The 23,189-nt window shown below is 39.9% G+C and overlaps 1 protein-coding gene and 1 non-coding gene across 3 annotated transcripts in view; both read left to right on the top strand.

The window, feature by feature from the left end:
* Nucleotides 1–6,445, top strand: part of LOC124596479 — a 52,536-nt gene extending 46,091 nt beyond the window's left edge. For both annotated transcript variants that reach the window (XM_047135624.1, XM_047135625.1), the window contains exon 3: nucleotides 6,002–6,445. In XM_047135624.1, coding sequence (XP_046991580.1) covers nucleotides 6,002–6,310 — 309 coding nt within the window. In that variant the 3' untranslated portion in view covers nucleotides 6,311–6,445. The remainder of the gene's footprint in view (nucleotides 1–6,001) is intronic.
* Nucleotides 6,446–21,846: 15,401 nt separating this feature from the next.
* Trnat-agu lies at nucleotides 21,847–21,922 on the top strand. The gene has a single exon. It is a non-coding gene; the product is annotated as a tRNA-Thr (tRNA).
* The last annotated feature ends 1,267 nt before the right edge of the window (nucleotides 21,923–23,189 follow it).

Here is a 23,189-nt window from a genome sequence, read left to right as displayed (position 1 = left end):
AAACCAGTGGTTCTTGACAGTATCTTTTCTTGGCTTACTAGACAAAAACTATGGCACTTGTCAGTCATTATTTATATGCCGAAAAAGAATGTTATTCATCGACGAATGTGGCAGGGGCATACTTTATGTTCGGCTTATGGTGGACAGCTTTTTCCGTTTTTCCAAGAAAAAAATACAATGCAAAACACGCATAATTATATATTGAAATATGTGTACTATGTAATTCAGTATATACTGAATAAACCAGCGGTTCTTGACAGTATCTTTTCTGGGTTTACTAGACAAAAACTATGGCACTTGTCAATCATTATTTATATGCCGAAAAAGAAGGTTATTCATCGACGAATGTGGCAGCGGCATACTTCATGTTCGGCTTATGGCGGACAGGAATGCTGCAGTCAGGGCAGCTGGATTTGCCACTTTGTGTGTATGCTGCTGTGCACAAGTCCTTTAGGCTGGTGCTTTTTCTGCAAAACCTTTTGCTCTTTCCCCATACTTTTTCTCCGAATTCTGGTGCTTCATTAGTTTTCTTTCTAACTTCCTCCACTAAAGTAAGGTTCTCATAGATCAGTCTCTCTGAGCCTTCTAATTCGGAAATAATTCTAGCCGTAAATGTGTAATCAGCTTCAATATAAGTGAATTTCCATTGGATTGAAGACTCTTTGCAGTTATCTTCTGTTTTAATGGGAGATACTTAATATAGCATTCTGTTGCTGCTAACCATGTGGCCCAGTGGGTAACAACAGGTTCAGGTGGCAAGGGGGCATCATGAAGTTGTTCTTTGAAGGCCTATGTCCTTCACGGTGCCTTAACAAAAATTTCCTTTATTGTATAGGTTAATTTATTTACCTTAGGGAGTTGTAGCCTTACTTGCTCTGTGCTCTGTTATGTGGTTGATACCAACTACTACACAAGTTACATACAGCATCAAAGGATAGAATACTTGAAGCAACTGGATGGCACATCTGGGTCCAACTTACCAACAACTGGTTGTTACATCAACAGAAATCACGTGCAGTACTCCCCAGTATCTTCTCGAATTCTATGCAGTGTGCCAGTGAAAGTTGAATCCACATATTTTTGTGCAATGTCGAGATACAGCAACAGACTGGTGGCAGTACTTATCAAGATATCCTTTGAAAACAGGATTTTGAAAATGGCTGTCTGCTGCCACAGTAGCATGACACAAGTTACTGTCTTTCTTAAAGGTGTTTGCTTCAATTTTGATTTTTGTTCAGCAGTTGCCTTTTGTAACATTTCATCTATGTACTGAATTGGATTAGACTTTTATCACTCAAAACCCAATACAAGAAGGAAACAAGATTGTATATAGAAGTGTGTATAAAAAGTATTTGGTATTGTTAAGGGACACCAGAACTTAATTTTAGAAAGATAATAGTAAAAATAACTTTGATGTGACTGAATAGAGCATTTTTTTACAGCTCAAAATTTTTTAAAAAAGTCTGAAGTTGGTGTTTCATTTTAAAAACATTTTATTTTTGTCCTATAATAGGATTTTTTCACATTGCTTACTTCTCCAGTACATCAAAATTGAACTCTGCAACTTAAAATTATTATAAAAGTGAACAATTGAGTTCCAGTGTCAATAATCTTTAAACAATGATTACAAAATAATCTGCTTCACAAATGCTCTCCCGTTGAAAGATGCAGGAAGAAATTTGCAATTCCAAAATACCAGAAGAACATAGAAGCATAAAAAATAAGAAGTAACCTCTTTGTTGCATACTTAGAAAAATGTAATTTTTCCATCTGTCATTTAATGGGGAACTCTGGCAGCCACAGTCTTATATGACTGGATTTTGAACTAGATTTTTTCAGCACTTCCTTCTATTAAACTGTTCAAGTACTAAAACTGGAATAGTTCTTGAATGATGAACATGTTACACTTTATACATCCATCAGTATGCTATGTACTAGTTCAATTTGCCCGGTGGATAACAAACGAGAGGTGAAGTTTTTTCCTACAATGGCTACACAGTTTTAACTCTCCCCTTGTGGGGATCCCCCCCCCCCCCCCCCCCCTCTTCCGTCTCAGGTCAATTCAAGGCCTATCTTTCTTTATGGAAACAGGCAGTTGACCAGGTTCCCTATTCCCCTCCATAATTAAAGAAAAGAAAGTATTTTGCCTTCAGTCATCCCATCTTCAATTCTTGCAAGTAATTCTAGTCTTTTTAAAAATACAAGAATTTTATATTACATTAAAGATAGAGGCCCCCGTCAGAGTTTAAAAGCTAAAGTAAGGATTAATGTCAAAATATACTGTTTTAGTTGCTGTAAAATTAATGGTTTCGACTTTAATTAATGATGAAATGCATTATTTTCAACTAGAAACACAGGAATAGAATAGGTTTGAATCTAACGGTCTGCAATCTAGTCATCAGTATCGCGGATCATTCTACCATTGTAATAATCGCACACATTACAACATTCTGTGAGAGTGTGCTGAACTAGTCAAATTTTGGTGCCAAGTTGTAAAACAAATATAGAAAATAAATTACAAGTTTATTAATTGAGCTCTCAGATTAAGGGTGAATTCCAGTCATAGAATAATGATAAGACTTTGCAAATTGAGTTTGTGATATCCCGTATTTAGGCTATGTTCAGGGTCACTGAGGGCCAGGACTGGGCCTGAGGCAGAATGTGTGATTAGGCCCCATGTGTTAAAAAATGCCAATTTATACTGTGACACACGATATTGCCAGTGGTATTGAAGCGAACTAACAGTTGTTCATGGTGTGATGTATTGTGTCAGAGTACACAGTCATATACATGTGTATATCGAGCCATTATTAACAGCGCTAAGTTTGGTTGCATGTTGCATACAGTGTTATCATGTACACAGCCTATGAACATTCGAGTAAATTATACAGGCTATGAGATGTCATTGCATTGTGTTTAGAAAGCAGATTCCCCAAAGAAATCTGCAAATTGCTCAGGTGCACAGCAGAATGTTTATATACAGCTGTATCAGAATAATTAGGAACACTATGTATCAGTAATACAGTGTGCAATTGCTTCTTTTTCTATACAGAGGCCAGCGTCCATTACTTAGATTTTAGATTCTTTGCTTGAGCTGCTGTTCTTACCATGGAAATAATGAACTACACAATTTAGTTCACAGTTTAGTTTGTTGTTATAAGTCACACAATATCCTCTGTAAATTTATTTATTAGTTTCTGGTATTAAAATACTTAACATTATTCATCTATGAAAATGGGGAAGACAGCCTTCCAAATTACAGAACTGACACTGAAAGTTAAATTTCATGCCTCCAATCTATAATTTTTTCAGAGCACGTTCTCTGCACTCACATTTCTGATTTCCACACACATTTTCAGTTACAATTAGAAAGACAGTAGTTACTACACATGCAAATAACATTCACAAATATGTTTGCAATTTTGATTGTATTTAATTATAATAATTTGGTAAGAAAAAAGCAGCTTGTAGCTCACTTGTGTTATGTGCCATTGCTAAGATCGTACTCTAAATTTCGCACTTGTTTTGCACTTGTTACAACATACAGTTTCCTTCGTCCCAGTATAAGTACAAAACGACATTGATTTATTAGGAAAGGTGTTTAACTTCATGCCTTCTGTTATTTCAGAAAACTAGAAATAGTTATTATGGTATACCTTGGATAACGTTGTATTACAGGCAAAAGCATTTGATATGTAGTAAAATAAAAAAATAGTCATAAACTGTCTCCAGTATCCCGCTGTGGCTGTGAAAGTACCAACACACCAGTCAGATGAATCAGTACTGAGTGTGCAAAGGTTAAATAACTGTAGGAAAATGCTCCTATCAAAGCACGATAAAGGCAATGACTGAAATGTGGGGTACCAGCTGCTCCATTCTCTCTTGCTCAGCACCTTTTAATGTTTTCCCAAAAATTTTGGCATGTGAACATGTTTGCACTCTTTGTAACATACAACTCACTTCTCACTGCCCACTAGCTCCCCTAAATGTAACTTGCTCACACCCACTAGTCCATCCTGTAGGTTTCTCATACCCATCCACTCGCAATTGCCCATTCTTACTCACTCATTTAGCCTAACTCATTGTCATTTTCTCTTTATGTCTCTATAAGGGCCATTGTCTCCTGTCTCACAGTCACAGTTTTCTTCGTTCTGTCCTACTACTAATGTCTCTTCGCACTGTCACTGTCTCCATTTTGTTCTCTCTTACTGCTACTGTATCATTCATTCCTTCCCACTGCTGCTGTTTCTTCTCACTGTCACTATCTCGCTGGCTCTCTCATTGTCATAGACTCTGTCTCTCATTATCACTGGCTCTCACCCACTTCCACTTTCTGCTTCTCTTCATTCCTGCCCCAGTGCCGCTTCAGTACTGCAACGTGGGGTTCACAGGACCCTTCTGATGATAACCGACGCACTTTAGAATATATCTCCATGCTGCATCACTTTATGAGCTAGGTTTTCTTCTCACAGCGTATTTTGTGTTTGCGCCCCCGCCTGTGTGTGTGTGTGTGTGTGTGTGTGTGTGTGTGTGTGTGTTTGAGTTAACATGAAACTAATCATGTTTTGTATGTATTTCCCACTGAAAGTTTAATACCAATATTTCTAACATTTTCTTGTTTAAATTCTGAACCAGTTACTCAGAGTGTAAAAATAATCTTTTACTTAGTCAAAACACTGTTGCAGGCAGAGACAGCGTATTATGTACAAAACTATTATAATTAATGATCTCAATATAATAGAGGGAAACATTCCATGTGGGAAAAATAAATCTAAAAACAAAGATGATGTGACTTACCAAACGAAAGCGCTGGCAGGTCGATAGACACACAAACAAACACAAACATACACACAAAATTCTAGCTTTCGCAACAAACGGTTGCTTCGTCAGGAAAGAGGGAAAGACGAAAGGAAGTGGGTTTTAAGGGAGAGGGTAAGGGGTCATTCCAATCCCGGGAGCGGAAAGACTTACCTTAGGGGGAAAAATAGACGGGTATACACTCGCACACACACACATATCCATCCACACATATGCAGACACAAGCAGACATATTTAAAGACAAAGAGTTTGGGCAGAGATGTCCATGTTTGTGTTTGGTTGTGTGTCTATCGACCTGCCAGCGCTTTCGTTTGGTAAGTCACATCATCTTTGTTTTTAGATAAACTATTATAATTTGTATCTTTGTAGTCCCTTTATAAAGGGAGAGAGGAGAGAAGAATGTAAAGGGTTGCAAACTTGAAAATAAGCACAAATACAATGACCTGAGACACATTCTATGTGGAGCTGATGACTCTTAGTATAGTCCACTTCTTTAAGGGAAAAAGTCTCAACAATAATAGCTAGATGACACACTTATTTGTTGCAGTCCATAGTGTTGCTGTTCATTGCAGTTGCATGAGGAAATTAGAGGAAATCATGATGACAGTTATCATTTTTTAATTTTATGGCAATCTTTGGTTAGTTTAAATACTTGAGGATTGGTGATAGCAATGGATATAGAAACAGTATTTTAAGTTGCATTCCACTGCACTGTTATAGTCTCAGTTTACAATGAATAAATGCAGCAAATCTACCTTGCAGTGATTATTTATTATAAGACACATTAGGTCATAGTCAAAAATTCCAAAAAAAAGCATAGATTTTTGTTGCTATTGTTAGAAAGTAACAGGTGAGGATGTGATAAAGGCCACTGTAAGACTAGAACAGTATTTAAAGTGCTTGTATTGGTGAATTATGTAAATATTGCGATTTTCCCTTTGAGTATGTAGTATATTTCATCTCAGAATAATTATCAAAATAATTATCAAATGGGAAGAGAGAAAATTTGTATCTGAATTTCCCAATGAAGTGTGTACCATGTATAACATAAAACTAATCATGTTTTATATATATTTTCCACTGAAAGTTGAATATCGTATTTCTGACATTTTCTAATTTAAATTCTGTATCGGTAACTCAAGAGTGTTGAAACAATCTCTTAGACATAACAACGCTGTTTCAGGTAGAGACAAAGTCTGATTTGTGTGACTCCCCCGTTTCAAAAGCAAGTAATCACCACATTCCAAAGAAGAAATCAGGTGTCAGCTGTTCCAGCAAAGGAATTAGTAAAAAATCTCACTGTAAGCCTTCGACTTCTTCAGCAGCTACAAAAGTGCTTCTGGCTGAAGAACTAACAGAAGAACAAGTGAAGGACAAAAAACTTTTAAAAGAAAAGTATAAAAATTCTAAATTCCAAGAGAAACTTCTACTAATGGAATTAAAAAATATGGAAAGAAAGATCGAAATGTTCAAAAAGTCTCAAAAACTTTGATTCAGGTGTTTCTGGAAGTGTATTTCTGATTTTCTAAGTTATTGCTTTAGTTTCATAAAACAAGAAAACCATTTTTTATTTCTCATTAATCTAATACCATTACTTGTAAATAAAAGCATATTGTTTAAAACATCATTTGAAGTGTATTGAGTTTTTACAAATTCACACTGACGATACTGGCCTTGTTTGTGAACTTCAGTTTTTCTTTTTAATCGATGATTACACTCAAAGTGTTTTTATTATTGAAAGTTGGAAATATTGTAATTTTTCCCTTTGAGTTTGTATTACATTTCGTCTTAGAATAATTATCGAATGGGGTGAGATAAAATTTGTATCTGAATTTTATTTTATTAGTCCGTCCAAAGACCCTAAATGTTTTGTATAAGAAATTGAAGTTCTCTATATTTTTAAGGGCAACATGACATGTATTTTGCATAAGATACTGTCAAAGTGGGCAAGTTCATTGTATTTTATACATCAGAGTAAAGTTTTTTATGGCAAAAACTTATAATGGGGGTATCATATTTCTGACAGTTCTTTTTTTTTTCTTTTTTTACATGTGAGTTGTGTTAGTCAGCACATAATTTTCAACTAGCACACAGCTGTAGTTAGTTTTCATAGAATTGTACACAGAAGTGGAAAAAGTTATATTTTTTGATAAAGCAGAAACATCTTAAAAGTTTGAAATGTGACCATTAAAAAAATATAAATGAAATTTTGCCTGGATGGTTTAATATTTTCAGTCAGTTGTCTTAAGTATAACATTCTTGTAACTTCTTCTTAGCCTCACAATTGTTGAAAAAGTTGTTTTGTGAAATAGTTGCACATAAATGTCTAGGCTAGTTCTGTTTGCAGTAAAACTACATTTTCTCAAACATTTAAATTTGCAGTAACAATTTTTAACAGCCATATCAGATTATTAATACAATACTTTTTATGGCCAATTAAAAAAAAAGACTTGAAGAAATGGAAGTAAAGTAATATTTATCTCCTAAACATTGATATCCATCATTAGTCTTTAATGCCCAATATATCTGCTGGATATTTCAAGTTTATGAAAGAAAGATCACCACCTATTCACCAACATGTTTTAACCAACTAATTGCAAGGGAATTTATCAAATAGTGATGAATATGTAAAATAAAAGCTTTCAGTGTTTTTACACACACACACACACACACACACACACACACACACACACACACACAGTTGACAGCATGCTTCATGGGTCTGGCACTTTTACATCAAATTTTTTCTATAAATACTTGCAGACTAAACTAAGAATAAAATATAAAAATGAAAAACTCTACTCTTTGAATATGTCTTCATAAAGAGAAGTGGACAAGGAAGGAGGATTCTGTTGGGTTTTTCAGCTTCAGTTATACCTTTCTGCTTCCTTCCTTTATATCATACAGTGAAGTAAAATTTTGTAGGTTTGATACTCCTCACTTATCCTGATATTGCTGTCTACTATATTGCCATTGTTTTGTGATAGGTTCAGTTTTTTATCTGTTTACACAGTTCTTTTTTTTTTCACTAAATTTTCCAGTTATTTTTGTAGTACTGGAGAGTCCTGAGTGGATTACAAATAAAGGAATAAAGATAACCTCTCACTTTATAGTTGAGTGGTTGACAGATTACATAAATTGCAATCATTGCCAATCTTTAGAACAAAATCCTTTTCATAACTAACTAATAAAACCACACACACATACACTTGCTTAGCTGCATTGTCCCATCACTACAGCCTGAGTGGGGTGAGGTTTGTGTCAGTTGGAGTGCATCAATTGGAGTGCATGAAAGGAACAAGGAAGGGAAGGGAGGCTGACAGCTGAGGAGGAGAGGTGGCAAGGGAATGGGACACGATAAATTCAACTTGGTGAAGGCAGGAAGAACTCTGTGGCACGCATGATGAAAGGGTGCGGAGGAGGAAGAAGATCATAGAGACAGAAAACTGTGAGTGTTAGATTCATGGAGTGAAGTGCCAGGCATGGAGAAAGGGGCAGAGATTGATATGGGTCAGGAGCTATTGGAGATTGAGGATAGCAGTATCAAAGGGTATAAAGATTTGTTGTAAGAACAGTTTCCATCTACATAATTCTGAGAAGCTGCTGTTTGGGGTGGGGAGGTGACGATCCAGCAACACAGATTGTGTAGCAGCAACTAAAGTCTAGCACTTTGGCCACTGATGGTCAATTTTGTTCAGGGGCACAGTTTGGCACTGGCCATTCATATACACTCCTGGAAATTGAAATAAGAACACCGTGAATTCATTGTCCCAGGAAGGGGGAACTTTATTGACACATTCCTGGGGTCAGATACATCACATGATCACACTGACAGAACCACAGGCACATAGACACAGGCAACAGAGCATGCACAATGTCGGCACTAGTACAGTGTATATCCACCTTTCGCAGCAATGCAGGCTGCTATTCTCCCATGGAGACGATCGTAGAGATGCTGGATGTAGTCCTGTGGAACGGCTTGCCATGCCATTTCCACCTGGCGCCTTAGTTGGACCAGCGTTCGTGCTGGACGTGCAGACCGCGTGAGACGACGCTTCATCCAGTCCCAAACATGCTCAATGGGGGACAGATCCGGAGATCTTGCTGGCCAGGGTAGTTGACTTACACCTTGTAGAGCACGTTGGGTGGCACGGGATACATGCGGACGTGCATTGTCCTGTTGGAACAGCAAGTTCCCTTGCCGGTCTAGGAATGGTAGAACGATGGGTTCGATGACGGTTTGGATGTACTGTGCACTATTCAGTGTGCCCTCGACGATCATCAGTGGTGTACGGCCAGTGTAGGAGACCGCTCTCCACACCATGATGCCGGGTGTTGGCCCTGTGTGCCTCGGTCGTATGCAGTCCTGATTGTGGCGCTCACCTGCACGGCGCCAAACACGCATACGACCATCATTGGCACCAAGGCAGAAGCGACTCTCATCGCTGAAGATGACACTTCTCCATTCGTCCCTCCATTCACGCCTGTCGCGACACCACTGGAGGCGGGCTGCACGATGTTGGGGCGTGAGCGGAAGACGGCCTAACGGTGTGCGGGACCGTAGCCCAGCTTCATGGAGACGGTTGCGAATGGTCCTCGCCGATACCCCAGGAGCAACAGTGTCCCTAATTTGCTGGGAAGTGGCGGTGCGGTCCCCTACGGCACTGCGTAGGATCCTACGGTCTTGGCGTGCATCCGTGCATCGCTGCGGTCCGGTCCCAGGTCGACGGGCACGTGCACCTTCCGCCGACCACTGGCGACAACATCGATGTACTGTGGAGACCTCACGCCCCACGTGTTGAGCAATTCGGCGGTACGTCCACCCGGCCTCCCGCATGCCCACTATACGCCCTCGCTCAAAGTCCGTCAACTGCACATACGGTTCACGTCCACGCTGTCGCAGCATGCTACCAGTGTTAAAGACTGCGATGGAGCTCCGTATGCCACGGCAAACTGGCTGACACTGACGGCGGCGGTGCACAAATGCTGCGCAGCTAGCGCCATTCGACGGCCAACACCGCGGTTCCTGGTGTGTCCGCTGTGCCGTGCGTGTGATCATTGCTTGTACAGCCCTCTCGCAGTGTCCGGAGCAAGTATGGTGGGTCTGACACACCGGTGTCAATGTGTTCTTTTTTCCATTTCCAGGAGTGTAGATGGACAGCTGGTTGGTGGTCATGGCCACATAAAAAGTATGCAGAAGTTGAGTGTGACATGACTGCTTTCATAGATGGCCCAGCCCATGATAAGAGTAGATTATGCCTGTGACAGAACGAACAGAATGTGCTGGGTGGGTGCATAGGACAGGTCTTGCACTGGATATTCCCAGGGATGCAAGATATGTAAGGAGTTGTTAGTGAAATGTTGTAAGTAACGATCAGGATATTTTGTAGAATGGGTAACAGGATACCAGTTAGGGGGAGGTGGGGAGGAATTTCCTTATTTCAGTACATGATGAAAAGTATTTGAAATGTTAGGGGAAGATGTGGTTAAGTTGTTCTAGGTTTATGATGGGGTGCTTCTTTGCAGCTGTTTAGTAAGTTGGATGGAAAATTAAGGGTCTGGTTTTAGACTAAGTTCAGAGGGTACCATATGTCCTTGGAGGCATTTTTCGGCATAACCGGTGAAATGGTTGCCCATCACTGCAGCTGTGCTCCAAGGGTGGTTGGATTCTATGGGGTAGGTTTTTTAGTGTGGAAGGTATATTGGCTATCAGAGTGGAGGTATAGGCTACTGTTAATGGTTTTATGTGGACTGTGGTTTTTATGGGGCCATCAGAGAGAGAGAGAGGTAGCACAGCAGGACCAGCTGAAGTGTGTAACTTCGACGGTGTTGAGATTGTGAAGGAATGAGGAGAGAGTGTCTTGGCCATGGGTATCATCAATGAACCTGATGAAACATTAGGTTTTTGACCATGAGAGAGTAGGAAAGTTTCCCCTAAATGGTAAACAAACAGATTGGCATAAGAGGACAATGTACAGGCATCCATGGCTGTGGTGGAAATTTGTTTTATCATCTCCCTTTGCACTAGAAGTAGTTGTGGTTAAGGATGTAGTTGGTGGTGTGTATGGGCAGTGAGGTAGTGAGCTTGAAGTTGGCAGAACAGTGTGAAAGATAGTGTTAAACATTGGCCAGGTCATGGACATGGGGGATGTAGGCATATAGTGTTGGCATTTTCAACAGTGACTAACCTGTCCTTGCTACCTTTGAAATTTTGTGCTTGATATTTTTTTCAAAGTCTGATAGTATGTCTCCAGTCTTCTGGATTCCATACACCAACTTGAGTAATTGTTTGTTTGCCATTTTCCAAAATGATTTTAGAAGTTTTGAAGGAATGTTATCTATGCCTCAGCTTTATTTGATCACAAGTCTTTCAAAGCTCTGTTAAACTCTTGCTGTGATATTGGATCCCCAGTGTCTTCCAGATTACCTCCAGTTGTTCTACCATGTCATCAGAAGGTTCTTCCCCCTCGTAAAGGTCTTCACGGCACTGTTTCCACCTATTTGCTCTCTCTCTCTCTCTCTCTCTCTCTCTCTCTCTCTCTCCCCCCCCCCCTCCTTTCCTCCCTCCCTCCCCCCTGCCTCCCTCCCTCCCTCCTACATTCTTAATACTGTCACCTTCACTTTTGACTTCACAGAAGGATGTTTCGCTTTTTCTGTATGCCAAATATTGCCCGACTTTTCCTCAGCATTTTTGTACTTCTTTATTTTGTTAATCAGTTCAGGTATTTCCTCTGTAACCCAAAGTTTCTTCACAGTTACCTTCATTGTATCTAAATTCACCTGTCCAACTTCTGTGATTGCCCATTTTAGAGGTGTGTTCTCACCTTCAACTGAACTGCCTACTGTGGTATTCATTATCATAGTATCTATAGACTCAGAGAAATTCAAATACATGCAATTATTCATAAATACTTCATCCTACATCTTTCCACATTGATTCTACCTGAAGATACTCTTAAAATTCACTCTACTCTTCATCATCACTATAGTGTAATCCAATTTGTTATTGTTACTGGGTATGCCTTTTGATCCAGTATTTGATTCCCTGTGCAAGCTTCTTCATCTCCCAGTACCTACTGCAACCTACATCCTTCTGAATCTGCTTGGTGTATTCATCTCTTGGTCTCCCTCTACGATTTTTACCCTCCACGCTGCCCTCCAATACTAAATTGGTGATCCTTTGATGCCTCAGAACATGTCCTACCAACCGATCCCTTCTTCTAGTCAAGTTGTGCCACAAACTTCTCTTCTCCCCAATCCTATTCAACACCTCCTCATTAGTTATGTGATCTACCCATCTAATCTTCAGCATTCTTCTGTAGCACCACATTTCGAAAGCTTCTATTCTCTTCTTGTCTAAACTATTTATCATCCATGATTCACTTCCATACATGGCTACACTCCATACAGATACTTTCAGAAACAACTTCCTGACACTTAAATCTATACTCGATGTTAACAAATTTCTCTTCTTCAGAAACGCTTTCCTTGCCATTGCCAGTGTACATTTTATATCCTCTCTACTTCGACCATCATCAGTTATTTTGCTCCCCAAATAGCAAAACTCCTTTACTACTTTCAGTGTCTCATTTCCTAATCTAATACCCTCAGCATCATCCGACTTAATTTGACTACATTCCATTATCCTCGTTTTGCTTTTGTTGATGTTCATCTTATATCCTCCTTCCAAGACACTATCAATTCCATTCAACTGCTGCCTCTGCTGTCTCTGACAGAATTACAATGTCATCGGCGAACCTCAAAGTTTTTATTTCTTCTCCATGGATTTTAATACCTACTCCAAATTTTTGTTTTGTTTCCTTCACTGCTTGCTCAATATACAGATTGAATAACATCGGGGAGAGGCTACAACCCTGTCTCACTCCCTTCCCAACCACTGCTTCCCTTTCATGCCCCTCAACTCTTATAACTGCCATTTGGTTTCTATACAAATTGTAAATAGCCTTTCGAAGGAAATTGACGGAGATCGGAAATGTGAAATTATTTGGGTGAAGGTCATGGTTAAAGCAGGCTCAGACATGGTAATTGGATGTCTCTATAGGCCCCCTGGCTCAGCAGCTGTTGTGGCTGAGCACCTGAAGGATAATTTGGAAAATATTTCGAGTAGATTTCCCCACCATGTTATAGTTCTGGGTGGAGGTTTTAATTTGCCAGATATAGACTGGGAGACTCAAACATTCATAACGGGTGGCAGGGACAAAGAATCCAGTGAAATTTTTTACAGTGCTTTATCTGAAAACTACCTCGAGCAGTTAAACAGAGAACCGACTCGTGGCGATAACATATTAGACCTTCTGGTGACAAACAGACCCGAACTATTTGAAACAGTTAACGCAGAACAGGGAATCAGCGATCGTAAAGCGGTTATGGCATCGATGATTTCAGCCGTAAATAGAAATATTAAAAAAGGTAGGAAGATTTTTCTGTTTAGCAAAAGTGACAAATAGCAGATTACAGAGTACCTGATGGCTCAACACAAAAGTTTTGTCTCAAGTACAGATAGTGTTGAGGATCAGTGGACAAAGTTAAAAACCATCGTACAATATGCGTTAGATGAGTATGTGCCAAGCAATATCGTAAGAGATGGAAAAGAGCCACCGTGGTACAACAACTGAGTTAGAAAATTGCTGCGGAAGCAAAGGGAACTTCACAGCAAACATAAACATAGCCAAAGCCTTGCAGACAAACAAAAATTACGCGAAGCGAAATGTAGTGTGAGGAGGGATATGCGAGAGGCTTTCAATGAATTCGAAAGTAAAGTTCTATGTACTGACTTGGCAGAAAACCCTAAGAAATTTTGGTCTTATGTCAAAGCAGTAGGTGGATCAAAACAAAATGTCCAGACACTCTGTGACCAAAATGGTACTGAAACAGAAGATGACAGACTAAAGGCTGAAATACTAAATGTCTTTTTCCAAAGCTGTTTCACAGAGGAAGACTGCACTGTAGTTCCTTCTCTAGATTGTCGTACAGATGACAAAATGGTAGATATAAAAATAGACGACAGAGGGATATAGAAACAACTAAAATCGCTCAAAAGAGGAAAGGCCGCTGGACCTGATGGGATACCAGTTTGATTTTATACAGAGTACGCGAAGGAACTTGCCCCCCTTCTTGCAGCGGTGTACCGTAGGTCTCCAGAAGAGCGTAGCGTTCCAAAAGATTGGAAAAGGGCACAGGTCATCCCCGTTTTCAAGAAGGGACGTCAAACAGATGTGCAGAACTATAGACCTATATATCTAAAGTCAATCAGTTGTAGAATTTTGGAACATGTATTATGTTCGAGTATAATGACTTTTCTGGAGACTAGAAATCTACTCTGTGGGAATCAGCATGGGTTTCGAAAAAGACGGTAGTGTGAAGCCCAGCTCGCGCTATTCGTCCACGAGACTCAGAGGGCCATAGACACGAGTTCACAGGTAGATGCCGTGTTTCTTGACTTCTGCAAGGCGTTCGATACAGTTCCCCACAGTAATTTAATGAACAAAGTAAGAGTATATGAACTATCAGACCAATTGTGGATTGAAGAGTTCCTAGATAACAGAACGCAGCATGTCATTCTCAATGGAGAGAAGTCTTCCGAAGTGAGAGTGATTTCAGGTGTGCCGCAGGGGAGTGTCATAGGACCGTTGCTATTCACAATATACATAAATGACCTTGTGGATGACATCGGAAGTTAACTGAGGCTTTTTGCAGATGATGCTGTGGTGTATCGAGAGGTTGTAACAATGGAAAATTGTACTGAAATACAGGAGGATCTGCAGCGAATTGACGCATGGTGCAGGGAATGGCAATTGAATCTCAATGTAGACAAGTGTAATGTGCTGCGAATACATGGAAAGATAGATCCCTTATCATTTAGCTACAAAATAGCAGGTCAGCAACTGGAAGCAGTTAATTCCATAAGTTATCTGGGAGTAGGCATTAGGAGTGATTTAAAATGGAATGATCATATAAAGTTGATCGTCGGTAAAGCAGATGCCAGACTGAGGTTCATTGGAAGAATCCTAAGGAAATGCAATCCGAAAACAAAGGAAGTAGGTTACAGTACGGTTGTTCACCCACTGCTTGAATACTGCTCAGCAGTGTGGGATCCGTACCAGATAGGGTTGATAGAAGAGAGAGAGAGAAGATCCTACAGAGAGCAGCGCGCTTCGTTACAGGATCATTTAGTAATCGCGAAAGCGTTACGGAGATGATAGATAAACTCCAGTGGAAGACTCTGCAGGAGAGACGCTCAGTAGCTCGGTACGGGCTTTTGTTAAAGTTTCGAGAACATACCTTCATCGAAGAGTCAAGCAGTATATTGCTCCCTTCTACGTATATCTCGCGAAGAGACCATGAGGATAAAATCAGAGAGATTAGAGCCCACACAGAAGCATGCCGACAATCCTTTTTTCCACGAGCAATGCGAGACTGGAATAGAAGGGAGAACCAATAGAGGTACTCAGGGTACCCTCCGCCACACACCGTCAGGTGGCTTGCGGAGTATGGATGTAGATGTAGATGTCAACACCTGCTTTCTTTGGGATTGGAATTATTATATTCTTTTTGAAGTCTGAGGGTATTTCGCCGGTCTCATACATCTTGCTCACCAGATGGTAGAGTTTTGTCAGGACTGGCTCTCCCAAGGCCATCAGTAGTTCTAATGGAATGTTGTCTACTCCCGGGGCCTTGTTTCGACTCAGGTCTTTCAGTGCTCTGTCAAACTCTTCACGCAGTATCATATCTCCCCTTTCATCTTCATCTACATCCTCTTCCATTTCCATAATATTGTCCTCAAGTACATCGCCCTTGTATAGACCCTCTATATACTCCTTCCACTAAGTAACCAGCACAAAATTTTTGACGATCTGTATTATATGTGAAAGATTAGATTTTCCTGTTTAGCTATGCTGTATTTCTATTAATTTAAACCATTAATTTTTCCTGTTTGTGTGTTGGTGCTGCTTAACAATGATGTCATTATTGACTGACTACATAACGTGTCCTACACTCTGAATATCTGCTGTCATTGGCTGGCGAGATCACGTGACATGAGCTATGATTGGCTGACAAAAGCACATCGCGATCTGGATTTCATTCCTTGGGAAGCTACTGCGCTGTACTTGGTGGAATTCCTGTTGCTGTATTTGGTGGAATTCCTGTTTATACTCTTGTAGTGCGAAAAATTCAGTGTAAATGCTGCTGCGCATCAAAGACCTTTCCAAAACATATTGGTTTTTCTGGATTTCATCTCCTAAAGTGCCAGGAACTGCTATTTTGCTATATAAAACATTAGCCATTCAAAGGATTATTGACATTTACAACTCAGAGGGAAAGTATATTGTCACTTAACACTGAAAAATGTAGTTTACCAGTGGTATAGTGTATTTTCACATGGGAAAAAGTGTACTTTTAATCAGGAAATCTAGGAATTGTTCTTGTCCCCATATACAGCCTGGATCGGCAGTACTTCATGCATTTAACCAGAATGCATTTCATAGGCATTCCCGTAGCAGTATGTGATCCAGACTCTGGCAGTTTGCTCTACATTCCTTTTAACTTCCTGCACCCGACTAAATGGTTTTTCTACAAAGGATTTTATTTCTGCCCGCTATTCCTTTATCCTGAGCCTCCAAGTGTAAAAGTCGCCTATCTTTCTCATCTGGTCATCACACTGAGTCTCTGTTGCTTGTATTCAGTCAAAATATACAGAATGAGATGGCACATAGGTTAGCAAATTGTGTTTGGGAGGATGACGGTTCAAATCCCCATCCGGTTTAGGTTTTCTGTGATTTCCCTAAATTACTCCAGGCAAATTTCAGGATGGTGCCTTTTCAAAGGACAGAGCCGATTTCCTTCCCCATCTCATAATCCGAGCTCGTGTTCTGTCTCTAATGACCACACTGTCAGCAGGACATTAAACTCCAGTCTTCCTTAATTCCTTCAATCAACAGTCCTTTTACAGGTTCTCTTGTTTTTCACCGTAGCATACCACCCCAGGGATGAATGCATTTATTCAATAAATTCATGGGTGACAATAGTCTCTGATCAAGGTCCCTTATAAGACATCAAAACTTTTGCTCCATAGCACTTGAGTCTTACTTAATGATAGGAGATATTTGGTTCGTAGTTTGTAAGACTGATTGTAGTTTATGTCATTGTCGAATATAATACAATGGTTTGCATCAGTTTACAGCTTGAACATGTTGCTATTTTTTGACATAATCCCTATTTCTATCAATGTATTTTTGTAGACGCTGTGGCAGTTTTTGTATGCCCATGTCATACCAGCTCACCGCCATGCTGTTTAGAAAGTTATGAACCTCTTCTTTCACCTCGTCGTCGGAGCTGAATCACTGGGACCTCAATTAATGCTGACAGGTACTGTGAGACTCTGAAAAAACTCAAACAGGCAATTCAGAACCGGAGAAGAGGAATGTTGAGCAAGGGCGTACGCATTCTTCGTGACAACGCTCGTCCACACATCACTCGACCAACCGTTGCTCTCCTGCAACAGTTTCAGTGGAACATAATCACCCACCCACCCTATAGTCCTGACATGGTGCCCAGTGACTATCGCCTGTTCCCTAGGTTAAAAGGACATTTGGCCAGAAAGCGATTCAGCTCCGACGACAAGGTGAAAGAAGAGGTTCATAACTTTCTGAACAGCATGGCGGCGAGCTGGTATGACATGGGCATACAAAACCTGCCACAGCATCTACAAAAATGCATCGACAGAAATGGTGATTATGTCAAAAAATAGCTAAATGTTCAAGCTGTAAACTATTGTAGAAATAAACAGGTCTATGTACTTATAAAAAAATTGGAGACCTTCCTTTTGAGATTATCCTCGTACTCATGTTGCATTTGTCTGACACCCCTGCACTCCAGTGCATCACTGTTTCAGTTCCAGTTGATTGTTACTCCCTAATATTGAGCCCAGCTCCCCAACAAAATCTCTGACTTACAGATTGTGAATCTTCCACAAAGTCCAGCAGCAATTTGGCTTCCAAAACATTTGCTACTACACAACTCAGAGTGTGTCAACTACAACAATACAAATAGATTCACAGTTACATAAAATATTTTTGCTTTTCATCTTTTTCTGTGACCTACTGCTAATTTCTCCTTTCCAGGTACAGGTTGCACATATTGATGCAGAGGTTGAGGTGGGACAGGATAGAAGGAGACACTGAGAACATGTGGGTGAAGTACATTACATGTAAACTCAGATAAAGTGTGGGACAGAGAAATATGTGGCAAGTGATAAGAGTGGAAACAGGGATTGAGTTAGATGTAGGATTAGTGATTGTTGGAGGTCAGGAGTATGACAGGACACAATTATTTCTTGGAGAGACAGTTCCACCAACCCTCACAGTTCAGAAAAGCTGGTATTTTTGGAGAGGATCAAGATGACATGGGCGATCATTGAAGCCAGCCATGTTGTGTTAAGCAGTATTCCTTGCTCCTTTGCTTTCATAGTTGCCATTGGTAACTGTGACACTGGCCAATCAAATTGATTGACAGCTGGTTGGTGCCCACATAAAAAGCTTCATATTTGCTGTGGGAAAATTGATACATGACATGGTAGACAGTACAGACTGTGCTGCACCGGAATGGATAGGTTAGATTGTTAGGGTCAGCACTGGTGTAAGATATGCTGGTTGCATGCATTTAACAAATACTGCATCTGGGCTTTCACTTTCTCATTCATTACTTATCTGAGGTAACTTGTGGCCTTATTGGCAGGATGTGAAAATGTGACTGATTCATCATTTATATTGCAGAAGCAAATAGCATTTATCTGAAACATGTGGATAAGAAGATAGTATGGTGAAAGAGGTCTCATTACAATGCTTACAAAAAATGGGAAATCCTAAAGCAAATACTAGAGACCAATATCAAGTCTGTTGTGATAATGCCTTTGAGAATCCATTCACATTAACGAGAGAAGCCGTTACAAACCTCAATCTGCCAGCAAGTGTGACTACTGTATATCAGTGCTTTCATACTGCTAGTGTCCAACCTGACCTGTCATCTAGGATGCCAAGTTCTTTTTTCACAAGCTGTGATTAAGAGAGGGTGACAGAAGAACATCATCTTGAGGAACCTTGATCCAACCAGCAGTTCCTCAAACGATCTCTCACCTGAGTTATGGAAAGATTTGAAAACTTCAATGGTTTGTGATACAAATGGATCCAGGCAATTACCAATACAAGTTCATAGAATGGAAGCAACAACTGTCTGTTGGGGTTAGTACCCAGAGAAACTTAATCTTGGAGGGAGCCAGCAGTGCCTCCAGTAGTAATAGTTTGGGGACACTCTGGAAAAGACCCCTTCCTACCGAAGATGTTCGTTAATCCACAGTACTTGCTTAAACGACAGGAAAGTGACTAAGCAGAATGCTTTGCATGTGTGTGGGGAACCAGTTTTAAATTCTTTTGGGCTTTGTGTAATTCATTGATTGCAAAGGATCACTAACTTCAGACTTGAAAAATGTTAAATATCACCAAGAATTACCAGCCAACTTCTCGATATTGTGAGCTCAAAGTAGCTCCTTGAAATTGTTCTAACATTAAGCAGAATGCTGGCATTTTCATTCATTGTTTCCTGCTCCACTTATAACACTAATCTAGAAAGTGCCACTGCTTCTGAAGACTTGTCATGTGGGCTGCAAAACACCTGGCTTTATGGGAAAGTCACTAGCCCTGTAGCCATCATAGTAGGCTCTGACCAGAAATTGCGTAGGTAGATTACAGAAAGATTGATCCGTCTTCTCTAACTTACGTACATCGTGTATTTAAACTCCATAACCTCATGAACAACCAATAAAAATCTGATGACACTTGTAGAAAAAAATTTAGAGTGAGTATACTATTATCCATAAAACAACAGAAAATGGTTGGTAAATCGATGCAGTGTAGGTGATCTCTACTATACTATTGCTTTGACTGTTAAAATATTGCTAATGATATAATGAAAATGAGCAAATTCTTAAAAATTCTATCTATCTAAAGTGAAAAAGACAGCAAAATGACGGCACTCTAAAAGGGTCCAAAAGCTCAATAAGAAACCAAACAAATCTGTTCTGCATCTTTAAATTTTAAAATAATAATGATTCTAAATACAAGGAGATGGATAAAGGAAATGTGTAATCTTTGTGGAAGCAAGCAACCAAAGTAAAAAGGATTTGAAATTGCAGTAAACCAAAATAAATTACCATTTCCTAAGCAGTTAAAAACAATAAGTATAGCATAAAATACTGAGATTTTCCTGTGTACCGCATTATTACAAAAAAAGTTTATAAAAACCCAAATTGATATACGGTACGTAATTTAAACACAATTAAAACCAACTTAATATATTCTTTCAAAGGTGAATGCTAACACTGAAAACAGATGCAGTAAGAAACAAGTGTACCAGCAGGATGTAAGAAAATAAATTTACACTCATTTATAAACATGAATCACTAAGGGTCTCCTCAGAAAGGAGAAATAGCCATCAGTAAGCCATCAAAATTACACTCACAATATTGGTGATTCACATGCACTTTCACTTCAAACAAACATTTCACATTCCCATTTATGGAGTGTGTGGTTTGACACACTTATCAGTGACATAACCATTGCTGTCTTCAGCAGGGGGGGGGGGGGGGGGGGGGCACAGCAGAGCCCTACGTCTGGCCTTATGCCCTGGCCTGTCAGTGAAACAGCCATCACTATGTATGCATCAGACTGAGCTAATTTCCTGCTTTCATATCACCACTGTGTATTTGTGGACTTTGTTTTTAAAAGTCCAGACCTTTCCCCACTTTCCTGTTCCATTCACAAATGGTGCATGAGAAAAATGTTTGTCAGTAAAGCTCCATGTGAGATCTAATTTTCTGATTATGATCATTTCAGAGATGTGTGTAGGAGAAAGTAACGTATTGCCTGATTTCTCAGAAAGGAAGCTCTCAAAATTTCTACAGTAAATCTCTGTGATGCATGCCACCTGTCTGCTACTGAAGTTTGTTGAGCTCTCTAGTCAAGTGAACAATCCCATGACGAAATGTGCTCCTTGTCATTTGATCTTCTCTCTCTCTTCTATGAATCCTACTTGTTAAGGACCCTAGACTGATGAACAATGCATAATAATTGGTCAATCAGTGTTTTGTAAGCAACTTCTTTTGTGGGTAAATGACATTTTCTTGAGATTCTCCAAATGAATCTCAATCTGGCATGTGCTTTTCCTACTATTTGTTTATGTGCTCATTCCATTTTAGGTTGCTCTGGATGGCTACTCATAGTTATTTTACTGTAGATGTTTTTTTCCAGTGATTTGTTGCTGATAGTGTACTCGAACAGCTGTGGGTCTCTTCGCCTATTTAAGCACAGTACATTACATTTATTTACTTTCAGGGTCAACTGCCAGTGCCTGCACCAATCAAACCTCTGCAGGTCTTCCTGCATTTCACTACCGTTTTCTGGCTTTGCAAGCTTCCTACAGACTGCAATAGCCTCATGATACGTCCTACCACTGAGCATAATTCATGTGTACAGTATAATGATAATTCTACTGTGTCCAACAAGAGGTACTGAAATTCTCTCTCCTAACACCACAAGGGATTATTTTCTCTGACAATAAATATTAGAATTGATTATGCATTGTACTAATTTATAAATTGATGCATTGCTAATATCAAGAAGAAAAATTGGCACTATGTTACTTCTGAGGAAATGAACACGTTTTTTGGTTTGGTCTTGGTAGAAACTGGAATACACTCAGCAGATACCTAATCCACAATATATGAATGCTTCCAAAAGAACAGACACCATACATTCATATAATTGACCCACCTTGATGGGCAAAGAATCCACCACATGCAGTGCAGATGCACAATTACGTCTGACCTCCTGTGCGAATCTCCAAGTAGCAAGGATGGAGGAGATGAGCAGGGACTGTGGATAGGTGGCGCTAGACATAAGTGTGAGTTGACCAAGAGGCTTCCAAGATAGTCCGCGCAGCTGAGATAAACACTGTGTCTGGATGGTGCAATGGTTAATGCAACTGCCTAGTAAGCAGGAGATCCTGGGTTCAAATCCCAGTCCAGCAAACATTTGCGCTCATCGCCACTGATGCTGCTCAAAGTCGTGATGCAGCTGATATCAGTAGTCCCCTCCCTACTCCCCCTCTTCCTTCAATTTACATAATTCACAATAGCTTCACCAATCATACTAACTTGGCCATACTGTCAGTTAACAGATTTAAGATACAGGAGGAACCATTAGGATAAATGCCAAACAGACACATAAACAATGACAACATGACACTGTTTCATAACATTTGCGAATTTTTCATGGAAAACTGCCAGTGAAGGATGGTAAAACTATAGAATAACAACATGTCCCATTCAGATGCCATTGCAAGTTTATTCAGAATATTACTAGCAAATGAGGTAAACGTGGAATTAAAATATTGTCATGCCATAAGCACAAACTAGTCCAAATCTGGAAGTAGGGTTGTCAGTGAAATACTAACTCTAGCACTGAAAGCTTTTTTGTTACTGACATCACTGTATAGACAGAACAGAACTGAACTTTTGGATGGAGTGAGCTGCTATTTAAGCAAACATCAAATATTCCAGAATACACTAACATAAAAATATGTTGAGAACCTTTCAGAAATGATAGATACTAAATAAAAAATAATTGTAGATGGATGGGTTTGAACTGGTGGCCCATAACATGCCAGCCAGGAATGCTGTCCACTACACCATGCAGCACAACTCACAGTCTTGTTCCCTCTCCTAAGCACTGTTGCATAAGTTCTCATTGGAGCTGATTACAGCACCCTGGATCTAAATCATTCTGTGGGGTCATTTGTCTGTGGGTGGTAGGCTGTCATCATCCTGGGTGTGACTTTCAAATGTGAAATGATCTCTGACACTAGTATTAACTGGAAAACTTTTCCACAATCAGAGATAATCACTTGGGATGCTTCACGCTTCAAAGTGGTGTGTTCTACAAGGAAATTTGCAGCTTCTGAGGCTTCAGCAATTGACACAGCTTCAGTGATAGCTTAGCAGGTGAGGTAATCAGTGCAGACTGTTATCCATCAATTCGCGTTTGTCAACTTCAGGAACTTACCGAAAAGTTCAATTCTAATTCAGTGGAATGGTGTTGCTGCAGGCAGAATTTGCACCAGACATCCTGAGGTAATTGCAGTATGTGCTTCTGTCACTGGCATTCTTTATTGTGGCTCACATAGTGTTTAACAAATAGGTAGAGACCTGGCCAGTGATAACTGCTTCTGTTTCCCTCTAAAGTCTTCATGAATCCTGGGTGACCAGATGTTGGAGTGTCACAGAAAAACTTCAGCTCATA

This window comes from Schistocerca americana, chromosome 2 (assembly GCF_021461395.2).
Source record: "Schistocerca americana isolate TAMUIC-IGC-003095 chromosome 2, iqSchAmer2.1, whole genome shotgun sequence".
Lineage (NCBI taxonomy): Eukaryota > Metazoa > Arthropoda > Insecta > Orthoptera > Acrididae > Schistocerca > Schistocerca americana.
This window is presented reverse-complemented; position numbering and strand designations above follow the sequence as displayed.